Below are 15,374 nucleotides of genomic sequence, written 5' to 3' on the forward strand. Positions count from 1 at the left end.
GATCCTTTGCCTTTAGTATAATAGTGGTACTTATAGCTTTGTTACTGCAATGTAATCCTGAAGGATTCTCTTCAATAGGTTGGAATATCAAGGGTTGGTATGAATATGTCGTGAACTATTTTTTTTTGAGTCCAGTTTTTCCATTCCATCCATGGCTCATTCCCATAGGTAAACCTTATTGGCTCCTCACACAGGAATCCCCCCAGGAAGCTCAAAGTCTCTCAACCAGTGACTGTCAAGCACACAAGAGCTGATTCCACCAAGATCCATATCTGTGGCTGCAGTCAGCAACCAGCATGTTTTACTATATCTGGGGTTTTATACTTTTGCCCTTCAACATCATCGCAGTGGATTAAAAAAAATGTGTTAAAACAAAGGCAGGACTATGTCTTGCTATACAAATATACATCCACCACCACTGATCTACAGGGGAGTGGGTGGTTCCAGGGGCTGCAGAACAAAGGGCATCGCAAGTCTCCTAATACCTTTCTGCATATATCACCCATCCTCCAAGGCTCCAAGTAGTGATAAAAATAACAAAATGATGTTTCATGAATCATTTTCTGTATTTTTTGACTCCATTAGAGTAAAAGCTGCACCATTGACTTTAGGCTACATGTGACTGTCACGGCAGATGCATGACAACTGGAAACCCTGTTATCAGCATTAATTACTGCAGCTAGTTAATAATTTCAGTTAACACAACGGAATATATTTCTCTAATTATAAACTAGCATTTAACATTTTAAATGTTTACATCGGAACACTATCATGCCTGAAGTTTTGTAATTTCCAAAATATACATAACAGTAGACACACTTGCCATGTTATTGAGTTGTATCTGGACTACAAGTTCAAGTACTTATACTTTAATTCTTATTTACATGCACTAGAAAGGCCAATGGATCTTCAACATTTACTAGTGTACAATTTTGCTTGTTTATTTGTATTTTTACTTAAGTCAATTATTACAACATACATGAATAAATAATTCATCACCTGTGATTCTCTCCTAGTGTCTACAGCAGCCATTGGTCATCATTGATGATGGTAACAGCAATGCGTCAGCAGTCATCAGCACCCGTCATGAGCTGACTCTGTTTGTGAGGGTGGGAAATGCACTCGTCTGCAGGTAGTGTATCTCCAGCCACCCCCCCAAAATATCATTTTGTCCTAGAATGCAAGCTTGTTGAAGATTTATTTGAGGAGTTAAAGAAAGCTGCTACTCTGTGATGGTGAAACGCTTCCCTTTAGGTATTGAATGAGGCCCTCATAGTGATGTGGAGGTTGTGTTCCTGGAGCTGTACAAGATACATGAAACTGGGGCTTGAGATTTCATTTGGAGCCCTTCCTTAACCAGCTCAGCAGGATCTGATTTTTCAGGAGAGTGCTACTTCTTCCACCTGGATGTAGTGGATGACTTCTTCAGATCAATGTCGAGGTTCCTTAGCAGGCGACTATTGATCGGGCCCTTAGAGCACTCTAAGTGATAGCATGGTGTGTCTGCCCTGCTCAGTCAATATGGCTGCCTGATGTACCTTTTGGCGGAATGAGCCCAGAGCTGATGAGGCTGCTGTGAACAGTTGCATGGCTCTCACACGGCCTCTAGGCGTCACTGTTGAGCTTGTTAAACCACAGAGCTAGATTGCAAGAAAAAAGGTATAGAACAGCAATTCTTAACCCGTGAGTTGAGACCCAAATATAGGTAACAGCAAGTTCTGAAAGGGTTGCGAGACAGAATTGGTATGCAATTTAAAGCATTCGCTAGTTCCTATGCTCATCCATGATCAGTTTTCCTCTTCCCAGTCCTAGAATAACCTAGGCCAATATAAACGGGTCTTGGGACTGCAATTGCTTAGAGCAAAACTAGTGCTAAGCATGCTCATTTGACTTCCTCTGCTGGCCCCAGGAGGATGGGCTCCCCCTTTGAGTTTGGTTCCTCCCAAGGCTTCCTCCTTCTAGGGAGTTTTTCCTTGCCACTGTCGCCTATGGCTTGCTCACTGGGGGCTTTGGGTGGGGATAACGTAAAGCGCTCTGAGACAATGTAATGATGTGAAAAGGTGCTAAACAAATAAAATTGAATTGAACACTCAACCAGTCCAAGAAGCAAACCACAGATGCTTAATTAAAAATTTACTGACATCCGGATTTGTGCGATAGGCATTGATTGGCATAAATTGCAGAGTGCACTGCATGCTTGAACATTGGGTTAATTTAGACCCATACTTGATAAAGGGTTGTGACTGAGCTGGCATGGTAAAACTTGGGTCACGGTGCAAAAAGGTTGGGAACCACTGGCATAGAACACGATTCAATCTGTTGGATTCCTTGGAAGGACCCGCCTCATCCTGATGCTGTCTTGATAAATACTTAGATCAGTGATGCCATTTTGGATTAAGTATTGGGGGTCAAATGAAGGCGGATGCAAGGAGTTTTACAGCGAGGTGGAGCTATTACTGGTGACTGTTGTCCTGATGACAGATTATTTTGTCTATCTCAGCTGGACTGAGTTGTATGGAGAAGCAGGACATTATGCAGTGTGGGTGCAGCAAAGGAGGGATCCAAACATCACCTGCTCTGTGACTGTGGACAAAGAACCCATTAACAGTTACATCCGTGAGTGTCTTTCCCTATTGAATGGAAGAGACAGCAGTGTGTGAATTACTCTGAATTCCTGTTACTATGTTTTAAATGCCGAGCTCTGCTACTTGCTCATCAAAGTATTGATTTAAACCCCTTCACTGCCTTTGATCTGACCCTAACACTAACCCTTTACTGCTTAACCGTAAACTCAACCCTTAACCCTTTGCTGCTCTGACAGGGATGATAAAAAGGATAATACACTTTCATTAAAACACTTTCATAAAAGTATTAAGTATCGAATGTTTCATTCCTCCATCCTCCAAATGCTGATCCAGGTCAAGGTCATTGTTGGGTGGGGGGGGGGGGGAGTGCTGCAAATCGATAGCTGAGGCTGGCACTCATAAACGGGGGAGTCATGGTGACCATCCATCCAGAACAGTCCAGCGTGCTTCAGCTATCGCAGTCTACCAAAGCCGTAATGCACCAATTAACATGCTGCGTTTTCAGGCAGCCTGATTTAAGTCATGACTGAGCTGGCGGCGTGCTGATTTGTAGTGGGTCTTGCCTGAGTACAAAAGCAACGATGCCATGAGGAGGTGTAGCAGAGCATGCTGGGTAGGGGTGTGGTGGCGGTGTAACTTCACATGTTTAAAATGGGGAGTGACAGGCCCACAATAACAGATCATTTCGGAAACCATCACCCATTGTTTGGCCGCTTCTGCCCTTACATGAACTGGGGTGTCCAAGGGGGTATGGCTGAGCAAAAAGCACTTTATATGCCATAATGCAATGAAGGAATAATTAACACTGCTTGCATTGTGTGGCTGTGTGAGGGTGGCCACTGCCTTGTGCTCTGGGGTGGATCCCAAGCTCATACTGCCAGCCTCTGCTGAATGAATGGAGTATCTCATTGTATTATGCATTTAAAACATATCCCAAGTTCACATAGTTAATCGCGATTTAAAACAAAATCGCAGCTCATATAACAGGGTTTGTATGATTAATGAAGGGCATGCCTGGAACAGCGCCATCATGCTGACGTACTGATCGCAGCACAGAGTCCCTGGCTGCCCTGGTCCGCAGTAAAGATTGGGGATGTCTGTGGTCAGAGGTCATCCCTCTCAGGAGAAGCCAGTTGGGAAGCACCTTGCATGGAGTGATGATGGAGTGAGACTTCTGTCACTCTGACGTAGAGTGAGGGTTTAGAGTGTGCTTACCACAATCCAAACTGGCTAAAGGAAAGTGTATGGAGGCTGGGGCGAAGCTCCCAGCATATAGCAGAGTGCATGAGGGTGAGACCTGTGTCATTGATTCCCCACAGAGGAAGAGAGCAGTTGAACTGTGGCCTGTGGCCAACACAGGGTCCCCTCCCATACAGTACTTAGCTAAACTGCTCTGCTAATACCTATATAATCTATATAAGCAGTTAAAGTTGTAGCATAATGATGGTTTTGTTAGATCATGTGTTCCAATCTGCAGTTTCTCTGCTCTTAGCTCTAGTTTTATGGCTAGTAAAAAATTTATCACAGTTGGCAATGGATTTCAATGTTTAGGATATTTGAACATTTTCGTAAGTACATTGTTCAAAAGTAAATTTGGAGCAAATATGTTGTGTGTCTTTATACCCTTGTTGCAAGTGATTTGCTGACCTCCCAGGGGGGTGGCCAGTGTTTACTAGATTTGCAGATTTAATCCTGGAAACAGCTGAATAAAGCTTTTTGTTTGTTTTGCAAGTTGCAAGAATAGGGATTGTGGAAGTTACATTAGAGCCACGTGGGTTAAGAGGTAATGGCACTTTGAAAGCTCTTGCTCTCATAACGTGGCTATACTTGTGAGAGATTATGCTGTACAGCAGATCAACCTTTTAGGACCAAGAAGCCATTATCTTAGAGTGATGTGCATTCATTGAGAATAAAGCCCACTGTGTCTGATGAGCTTCCATTATCTATGGTGTTTAATGACCTTTCAAAGGTTAAATGAGAAGTTGAGAGAGATGTGTAATGGTCCACTGTGGTCTTTGGAGGTCCCCTGTAGGGTTTGCAGGAAGTTCACGGCATTTCTAAGAAGATACTGGTTTCTGCCTAAAATGGCTACATCTGTCTTTATTGAATGAAATGAATAATGAAGAGTTTTGCCAGTTCTGCCACTTTTCCCAGCTATGTATTTCTACTGGCACAGTAGAAGAATGAATCAATAGCGTGATGGAGATGCCTGGACTCGGAACCTTCTCTGTGTACTGCTCTACCTCAACCCAGAACCTTCTCTGCACAGTATTCTACCTGGTCCAAGAACTTTCTTCACTGTGCTCTGCCTGAACCCAGAATCTTCTCTACATAGGGCTACACCTGCTGCTCACAGCGTTTTAAATTGATTTTTGATCAGACTCACAAAATTCAGTTAAGAATACATTATTGGAGCGGCATGGTGCTGCGGTGGTTAGCATGGTTGCCTCACACTCCTGGGACCCGGGTTTGAGTCTCCACCTGGGTTACATGTGTGTGGTGTTTACATGTTCTCCCCGTGTCGTTGTGGGGTTTCCTCCGGGTACTCCGGTTTCCCCTCACAGTTCAAAGACATGCTGAGACTGATTGGAGTTGCTAAATTGCCCATGTATGTGTGAGTGAATGCTGTGAGTGTGCCCTGCGATGGGCTGGCCCCCACTCCTGGGTTGTTCCCTGCTTTGTGCCTGTAGCTTCCAGGATAGGCTCTGGACCCCCTGTGACCCAGAAGGATACGTGGGTAGGAAGACAGGTGGATGTAATATATTATTCCTAATTAATAGTTTACAGACCATGTATGCTTTTTTATAGGTTTTTTTATTTATATTTATTGACTTATTATTATGATTTGGATTTTAGCCATAAGTTTTTTAAATTAATTTGGTCTACAGAATCTGAGTTTTTGAAACAGTCACGTAAGTACCTTACATTTTAAGATATGTTCCGAAAAGGGTCCAGCTGTAGACGCCTGTAGAGTGGAGCTCCACGAGAAATATGTCACCTCCACAGGAAACACGTGATCTCAACTCTGTGTTACAGTGAATAGACCCTAACCTTAACCCTAACCCTAACAATAACCGGAGCTCCACTTTACGTCCTTAAAGATGACATGTTTCCTGTGGAGATGATGTATTTCAGGTGGAGCTCCACTCTACAGGCGTCTGCAGCTAGACCCTCTTGCATGTTCTGGAAATGCAGGGAATGATATCCACCTAAATACACACTTTCACAGTCGATGCACCGAGCTGCATGTCACTGGACCTTGGGTCATTCACACAAAGAACCATGGTGGGATTCAAACCTACTACCCTGAACTAGGGCTGTGACTTTTTTCAAAGCCAAGTTCGAAAGAATTTCAAAGGTCCATGGAATTTGTTGGAATATATTGGAATATCTGTGACCCCACTCAAAAAAAAAAAAAAAACACAGAATCCACTCTTTTCAGTATTTTATTAACAGTACGTACAACGTCACATTTGTACGGAGCCCCTAAGTGGTCAGGGTGGGAAAATATTGTTTGTAATAGTTTTGCATTCCCTCACAGAATTTTTTCGTTCCTGCATGTTGCTGATAATGACTGTACTGTGTCCGTACAAAACATAGAATTAATAGACTAATAAGTATAAACTTAAATTAAATGTGCTTTAAGCGTTAAACTATGGGGGATAATGCACACCACGTAACTTCTAAATGTGAGTTTTTTATACGTATTTATTAATAATTGCACAGTATTCATTCACCGACAGTGATTGTAACAAGACAGCTGGGCTATTGAACGTGAACTACATACACAAACAATGAAATATTAATTTCAATTTGCCGGTAAAGAAATCTGGAACTAATATTAACACTTTTGAATTTTAAAGTGGCATGTAGCCTGTACACTCATTAGGCCATTTGTTGTAATTTGGTCGTTTGCTGTCGTTAGTCGTTTGCAACTACAAAACTGAGGTGAAGTTAGCTTTATATGCAGTTTTCCGGCTGTAATATCTGTAAATGTTTGTAATGTATTTCAGTGTTTGTGTGTGCACTTCACGTTCAATAGCCCAGCTGTCTTGCTAGGTTTATCCTTGCCGTCACGTTGCTGCAAATAGCAAGTGGGCGAGTGTAGTGTTATTGCAAAACTATTCTCAGAACGCAAAACAATTTCAAAAAATATTTTCCAACCCCGATCTTTTTAGGTCTCTGTAGACGGCAAAGGTCAAAATTACAACGGCCTAATTCGATTATAGGCTACAGTTACACTTTAAAATTAGAGTGTGTTAATATTAGTTTGAATTTGAATTCACATCATATCCGAACGCATGTTCGAAAGCTCGAATATAGGTTACAAAGTGACAGCCCTGCCCTCAACCAATGGGAAATAACACCACAAGCTGAGACACTGAGTATTTTCATTGTTATTCATTTTTGCTTAATATTATGTTTAATGAGCTGCATACGGACCAGAGGTCACTATTCTACAGAAAAGGGGATCTTGTGTTTTTGTCAGGGTAGCAGTGATTTTGATTAAGCATCAGAAGAGTAATTACCCACCACCCACTCTTTCAATGTGAAACAACCAGAGCTTCAATAAAGCAAACAGCTGCTAAGATTTAGCGCTCTCCACACTAGACTGTATCGGCATGGTGCCTTCGAGCTTTGGCAAGCATTTGTCTTGACAAACAGCCAATGATTCCCATAAGAGAAAAGAGCATACAGGAAGAGCCAGTGATGACAGGAAACTGTAAGCATTTCTGATTCAGTACTGAGGTAGGTGACAAAGTGACAATCTCTAAACTATATATGGATGTCTGAAGGACCTTTTCAGGTGTAAACACCTCGATGTACTTCATCTACTTGTCCTTCTCCACAGCCATCCTGGTTGCTGCCATTGTCATGCTTTCATTGACCATCATCTTTCTTTGTTGGCCGTACATATACAGGTAAGTCTGGATTAATACTAGCATGCAGTCACATCTCAACCAGCATTTGCTGCAGAATGAGTGTGTATTTTTTTATTGTGACTGAGAATTATTGTGCATTTCTATGTTCATTACAATGGGAAGAAAAATAAGATTGTTTGTGGGAGTTTTCAAACATAAAATAAGAAATTGACAAAGTAAAACTTGAATGTTAATAAAAATACACATAGAGATCTAAACCTCAGCAACTCTGTGTCAGTCCATTACTAATAGGGATGTAAAAGATGCGTGGATTCAATGAACTGAATAATAAAATGTGTTTTAAAAGTGTGTTTGTACTTAACAGGTTATAACGTCATTGTTATCTCAACAGATGGTCCTACACACAGAAATGCCTGTCCATTGTGTTACGCAAAAGCCCAGGTCCTTCCCAGGACTGCGTGAGTCAAATCTTGGTCTTATTAGCCCCTTTGAATCATATTCAGCCAGGTGTTTGTTCCGCTTTCAGTTTTATTCTTAAAGGATTTTATTGGACTGCGATGGGCTGGCCCCTCATCCAGGGTTGTTCCCTGCCTCGTGCCCGTTGCTTCCGGGATAGGCTCCGGACCCCCTGCGGCCCAACCTAGAAGGATAAGCCGGTTTGGAAAATGGATGGATGGATGGATGGATGTATTTTATTGGAAGATCAATGTTCACCATAATTCTACATGGAATTTTTTAACCGAGGCAGGTGTGAGTGGCAGATGATGGTTGGCTACAGTCTGATCACTGAGCAGTGATCTAAGCGTACTACAGCCATGTTCTGGAACTTGTAGTATTAGAGCCACCCAAATTCTGACAATGAAGGGATAACTAAGGGCTTGGACTTACAGAGAGGGTGTAGTATTACCCCACCTGTCCAAGAAAGCTAAACTTCCCAAATGCAGGTTATGGGTCATTGGTGTAGGCTTGGGACCTTTGCCCTGTCCTGAGTCCAAATCAGGACCATCTGGAAACATCACATTCAGTCTGGTGCCAAGAGGCTAAAATGTGGGAACAACAGACTGGTAGCTAATTTTGCTGACTCTGGACATGATGCTAAATTACAAAAAAAAACTGCTCATTGTTATTCTCTATATGAAGAGAGCTTTTCTTTAATTTGTGATATTGTGGGAAGCTCTGTCTGCATGAGCTGACAGTTTATTAATTTATCCTTTTTGAACAATTTCCTATTGCTTTTAAATGTCCTCTGAATGCAGGTCGCTCTGCCCCCTGGACACCAATGGAAATCTCGAGCTGTGAACTGCGGTGGTCTTTGTTGTTTCCAGTGGGATTGTAACGCAGACTTTAACTCAGGGCTTTGGCAGGTCTGAATAGTTCCTCCAGTTTCCAAAGGAGATTTCCATCTCCCATATGGTTTTACGATGGCAGACAGATCCGTCACAGGAAATTAGGGTAGTCATCTTCCTGCGCTGGCACTGAAATTCAATCAGCACAGAGAGACAGGCCTGCATCGTAGCTACTCCTGCAGAAGGGATTGGACGGCCGTGGGCTGGGCGGCAGGGGATGTACAGCCAGGGGGATGGATGGATGGGCAGGGGGATATATGGACAACCAGAAAGATGGATGGCTAGGGGGATAGACTGAGGGGGGATGAATGGACAGGAGATGGGTAGACAGCTGGGGTCTGGGTGGCAGGGGGATAAATAGACAGGGCATGGATGAGAAGATGGGTGCTGGACAAACATGGAGATAGATGGACTGCTGGTGGCTAGATGGACAGGGGATGGGCAGGTCCACTGTCTGGCTTGCTGACACCTCGCCTACCAGAGAGACAGACACAAGGTGTCAGGGTCAGCCCTGATTGTTCCACCCTGTGTCCCTTCCCTGTTTGGCCAGTAGGCATTGCTGGTCATCCTGTCCCTCGTGTTGTCAGTCTTTGTGTGTCTCTTTCCTGTCAGCCACATGGCTCAACATGTTGAGCATGTGGCTAGTTGCAAATCCCTTTGTTCTGTGTTCAAATCTTGCCTCCTTTGTTTATGTATTTTGTTCCTTAGTGTTTCTTTTGTATGAGTTTCTACTTTCCATATACTCTCCCCTGCTGTCTCATTACCCAGTTCAGTTTTAGTATTTAAGTCCCTGCCTGAGTTCTGTCCCTTAGTGGTTCATTGTTTCATGTCTGTTGCCTACTTCCCTGATGCCCCCTTTGTCAATTTACTCTTTGTTTATCCCCATTTAGTTTTTTGACCCCTTATGCTTTTTTTTTTATTAGTGTTTTGTTTTGTTTAATGAATCCCCATTTTGACCTGTGGACCTGGTCCCTGCAGAAATATGACCTTGTAGCTGCAGACACAAGACAAAATCCAACTCTTTATTAAAAGATTTCTACTATCATTCTTATATATGTTACATTTTGAAAATGACAGTTCTAGTAGGGGTATTTTCCTAGAACCCTTTAAGCACTTTGTATCCTCGTCATTTAATCCCCCACATTAAACTTTAAATGTGCTGGACTTGTACAGATATTAGAAACACTAAAAAAAGTCTTAATTTGTTCATTTTATATATTAGGTAACAGGTGAAAAAATAATGTTACATAAAACACTAATAGTTCAGGGAATGAAAACCATGAAGAAATTCATCCATCCATCCATTTTCCAAACCGCTTATCCTACTGGGTCGCGGGGGGTCCATGAAGAAATCATTACGTAATTATATAATTAATAAAATTACAACTGAGACTTCTCAATCACATTTACTGTCCCTGCTAAAAAAAAAAAAAACCTCAGAATTAAATCTAAGTCTATTAAGGAGACTAATTAAGACTGAGAGGAATATTAGTATAATTAGTAAAGGGAAATGACAACTATTTAACACAGTTCTGCTGAAACTCACAAAAGCATCATGGTTCCCTAAGTAATTTGGTTATTCGTTTGACTAATAATAATCAGTAGGTCAAAACACAAGTATTATCTGTGTTAAACCAAAAAAAAAAAAAATCAGTGATCACCCCACATTCGATCTTATTTAAAGTTCACAAATGCTTACTGCTTGTGTGTGGTCACTCTGGGTAATATTACCAATATCCTCATAATCAAATCAAATATTATATTAAAAGGTACATGGGTCTTTTTTCTCTGATGTGTGAGATAATGTTGCCTCTTCAAATTACATTTAAATGTAATAAAAAGAGAAGAACATAGCAAGGCTTATGCAGGACTTAAGGGTGGATGTGCTTGGATTTAAAACCTGAAGTTGTTTGTAATGTGACTCTAGCAACATCTGTATCACTGTGTCCTACAGCCCCCTGCTGTGTGGCCATTATGAGGCCAGAGACTTGTTAACTAGCCTGTGTATCTGTGTGCAGTCAAGCAGGGTGTGGAAAAGCCTTTTTGAGTATGAAGTCAGACGGTTGTGGTTGTGTGTCATCAGAGCTGTATGTTGAGATCCTGTGAATAATGTAATTTAAATGTGCCTCCTGTTTAACTTTTAGGACCTTGCAGCAAATTCTACTGCACAAGCTGACTGCACGAAACCCCTACCTACACGTGTGAAGTCTCTGGATGCATTCAGAGGGTATGTAGGCCTATACACTGCCACTCTTTGACCCTACCCCTTATTATTGCATGTGAAGTCTCTGGTCACTTTCAGAGGGTGCAGAAGGACATTAATTCGATGACAGTGGTCCAGCTGTGTGGCTTTTTGGGAATGTTTGCTGGTGTTCTCTGTGGATTCAGAAATCTGGGATTTCTGTAGAAGATGCACCTGCACAAACATTTCAGTGTTCCTGATGGACAGTTTCACGGTGTTTCCAGCATTTTCCAAGAAAGCACATTTGGCATGAGTACTTGAGCCATTTCTGCTGGCTTGGCTGCTTCTGCCTGATTTTTTTGGGCTTGGCACAGCTGAGGTGTTGAATGCACGGTTGGAGGCCTGTCTTTTGCTGGATGGGAAGCACTCATTTCCTCCTGATTCGTTATTGGCACTAGGATTTAAGGGAGATGTATTGGTGCTAATACACGCTGTGTAATGGATGCTGACAGGGGTCACTGACTGGTTAGAGACCCATTTGTGCCTCAGTGGCTTCAGGCATGGTTACTAATATCTTTTGCCTCTCTGGTATGGAACAATGAAATCCTGTTGAACAGGAGCAGTGTGATTTAATCTTGCGTCTCAGTTCGGCTTAATTGTGGCCTGGGGGTTTGTGCTTGGGACTCATCGCCTGGTACAGGAAACCACCCCCCTCCCCCCACCCCAGCAGACTAGCTGATGCAATAAAACAAGGCATCAGCGTCCATTGACAAGGCAGCAAACAATGAATCTGTCCCTTCTGCTGCAGTAATGGATACGGAAGTGCCGTTGTAAAGGCCCATCACTGGCTGTTTGTGTGTTGAAAGTTCAGATGCTATTGCTGGCATGGTGTTTGCAAAAAGAATCATAAAACTGCCCTGATAATTCACCATAGAAACATAGAGAAGTGCACCGGTGCTGTGCTGATAATTCTCCATAGATACACAGATTAGCATCCTGGCACTTAATGCTTCTGTTTCGGTGTGTTGGGACCTTCCCTAGATCTCTGGTGTGGAAATGATCCATACTAGAACTGTCATTTTCAAAATGTAACGTAATTAAAGAATGAAAGAAGAAATATTTTAATAAAGAGTTGGATTTTGTCTTTTGTCTGCAGCTACAAGGTCATATTTCCACAGGGACCTGGTCATGTTTTCAGAGCAACTAGTTTATGTTTCCACAGCAACCTGGTTGTGTTGTTGCAGTGACTAGGACACATTTCCGCAATGACTGCATCATGTATCCACAGCAACTGGGACATGTTTCCGCAGTGAAGGGGTCCTGTTTCCTCAGTGATTGGGTGGTGTTTCAGCAGTGACCACAACATGTTTCCAGAGAGATCAGGTCATGTTTCTGCAGTGATGGGGTCCTATTTCTGTAGCAATCAGGTCGTATTTCCACAGCGACTGGGTTGTATTTCTGCAGGGACCAGGCTAAGTTTCTGCAGTGATCAGGTTGTCTTTCCACAAAAACAGGATCCTGTTTCAGCAGTGACCGGTTCGTGTTTCCACAGTGACCATTTTGTATTGCTGTAGCAACTGGGTCATGTTTCAACACCAAACAAGTTGTCATTGCACAGCCATGTATCTACAACTACCGGGTTCTGTTTTTACAGTGATCACATTTTGTTTATGCAGCGACAGGGTCATGTTTCTGCAGTGACAGGGTCATGTTTCCACACAGCAGCTCATTACCTCTGCATGACTAATGTTTTCTAACTGATTTCTGATTGAGTCTCTTCACTATTCCTGCTTTCTCTGACCTTTCTTGACCTACGTGGAATTTTCTCTGGTGAATCTGCCATTTAGTAGAAGATTGACAAAACAGGAGAATGAAACTGCCCAGCTAACATTTAACGTTGGCCCAACATTGGTAGAACGTCGGACATAACGTCGGTCCAACGTCATTAGCAGACGTTGGCCGGACGTGCATCTGCACATCGGGTTTACGTCAACTCAACGTCTGCAGCGAACGTCAAATGCACAGTAAACCAAGTAGTGATAAGCAAATGTGTGCAATTCCCTGGGGCCAACGTAAAACCAACATCCCACGGACATTATGGGGACCATGTGCCAACCTACTTTCAATGTCTGGGTTACGTCAACTCAACGTCTGCAGCTAACGTAAAATGCACGTTGTGCCAACGCTCAGTAAACTAAATATAATGAAGAAGAAAATGATCAAAATTCTCTAAAAAGGGAACAAAAAGACACACATATCTCACACTCAAATTTTCCAAATTAAATTTATTATATTGTCTTAAAATTTTACAAGGGATATGAAATATTAAAATCCCCATAAAATCTAACTTTTTACATGTACAAAGTTCTGAGGTACCAAGTAAAACTGACATCAAGAAATACACAGCATCTTGAACATCAGGCATTAACCAGGATGACATCAACAACCCAAATACATGTAATATAGAATGTTTGAGGTCACAACTTGTTACCTATAATTTATTTCAGGTAATCCTTAACATTCCAGTTGTTATGAGACTAGTTAGAATAGTGGATGCCAACAGGACAAAATAATGTATCAATGCCTTTTTTAGTTATAAATGTGACCCATCACAACAAAACCGGTCATAAGTCGCTCTGAACTTGACCAGGTTAATATGGACTCGTCGTTCATTTCCCTTTTGTAAGCTTATTGTGAAATAAGAGTGCAACAGATTAACTCAGATTTCACAAATTGCTGTCAAGTTCAGCGCGACTTATAACCGGTTTTGTTGTGATAGGTCACAAATAAGGTAAGTGTAAGTGACTAGCTCTACATTTTGAGATACAATCTGCAAATAGGCACAGTTTCAACAGCCAAAATGACAACTTTTTTTCAAACGTTTGCAACTATGAAATTTTTAAATAAAGGATGGACAGAATATTGCACCAATCTCTACAGGAGTTATACAAAAGTTATTTATAAAGTATAGACTAGATTATAATTTATAGTGAAACTGAAAGTGTGCAACACAAGATTCATCTCACAAAATTCGAACAGTATTTGTGATTTTACAAATTGCACCAATGACCAATATGATACATCAGCAAAAATGAATTCTTCATTAGATAAAAAATGTTCCAACCTTGAAAAGGATTCAAAACCAAATTGCCTGCTTACCATAATGTAAATTTACTGAAATTTAACTTTATTAGTAGCACCAAAAATAGATAGAAAAAATGAACAACTCCAGATTTGTGAAATATCGAACTTGTCCTAATAAATGAATTGTATCTCCAAAACTATTCACCTCAGCAAAGGCTCATCACGAGGCGAGCGAATAACCAGTCATGTACTTTCAAAAGGTAAAATAAGATATCTTCTAGGGTAAAGACAGAGTTATCTCTCATCGTCTTTAAAATTATAGAACTTCATTTGGCAGAAAAAATTTTTGTGTACAAAACTAAACCATTGCGTAAAATATTGGTTAATGGAAGTACCCATAAATGTGCTCTTTACATCTCATCATCACTTTTGTCACTCAAGACAAATAGGATAGGTTTAGGATAGGTTTTGGTAATTACTATCGTAGTTTTCATTAGTTTTGTCAACTAGATGTTTCTATTTTTTCTAAGACCGGTCTGTATACTTAGTCTTGGGTTGATAATTAGATTCACTAAACTATTTACCTTCTTCCCTTCAGTAACTCTCAATCTGAAAGAGTCTGCAACTCTTACTATAGCGCCTTTCTTGAATGTACTGACCTTTTAAATCTGTGTTCTTTTAGGATACAGCTGAAAATATACTATTCAACTCAAACCATATGAACAACATGGCAAAAGAATTCAATAATGAACAGTACATTACATAGGATGTTTTTATAATATGATTCAGTTCAATGTTCCGTTCAGTCCTCATCCATTTAATCAATGAGAGGTAATTGCACAATCCTACCACAATATCAGTGAGATAGTCTTCCAGTAGGAAAAATAAAGTTCAAACCGTGTCCCTTCGAGCCGGTTGTGACGTCGTCTCAGCCTCTTAAAGCGCGAAATCTTTGGGCAAACCTCGCCGTCCGATGTCCTCGTGCACGCGAGTCTCCTCACACATGCACACGAGCTAAAGAACTTTCGTCGTTATCCCTCGATGCCCGGGAAACTCTCCCGGGTGGAATAAAAACCTGGCCAAAACTTCTCTGGTTAAGGTCGCTACCGTTTCAACAATCTGCAGCACTGTTTTAACTAGAAAAGATCCGAAATTCACCTTGAAAACTACAAAATTATTCAAACTTCGCGTCTCTGCTGCTTCTTTAGCCTGTTGCCGTTAGTCTCTCTCTCTCCTATGCACTACATTACTGCGCATGCACGAGGAGAAGGGAGGGGCACAACATTTTTTTTTT

The 15,374-nt window shown here is 41.5% G+C and overlaps 1 protein-coding gene across 1 annotated transcript in view; it reads left to right on the forward strand.

Annotated features, from left to right (window-relative positions):
- The window catches only part of si:dkey-192p21.6 (uncharacterized protein LOC565246 homolog), a 59,940-nt gene that overhangs the window by 1,127 nt on the left and 43,439 nt on the right, over positions 1-15,374 (forward strand). The window contains exons 3-7 of the mRNA XM_049007785.1: positions 1,017-1,132; positions 2,501-2,616; positions 7,438-7,507; positions 7,860-7,926; positions 10,959-11,041. Of these exons, the coding sequence (XP_048863742.1) occupies positions 1,017-1,132; positions 2,501-2,616; positions 7,438-7,507; positions 7,860-7,926; positions 10,959-11,041 (452 nt within the window). The remainder of the gene's footprint in view (positions 1-1,016; positions 1,133-2,500; positions 2,617-7,437; positions 7,508-7,859; positions 7,927-10,958; positions 11,042-15,374) is intronic.

The sequence above is a fragment of the Brienomyrus brachyistius genome, chromosome 3, assembly GCF_023856365.1.
Source record: "Brienomyrus brachyistius isolate T26 chromosome 3, BBRACH_0.4, whole genome shotgun sequence".
In the NCBI taxonomy this organism is placed as follows: Eukaryota; Metazoa; Chordata; class Actinopteri; order Osteoglossiformes; family Mormyridae; genus Brienomyrus; species Brienomyrus brachyistius.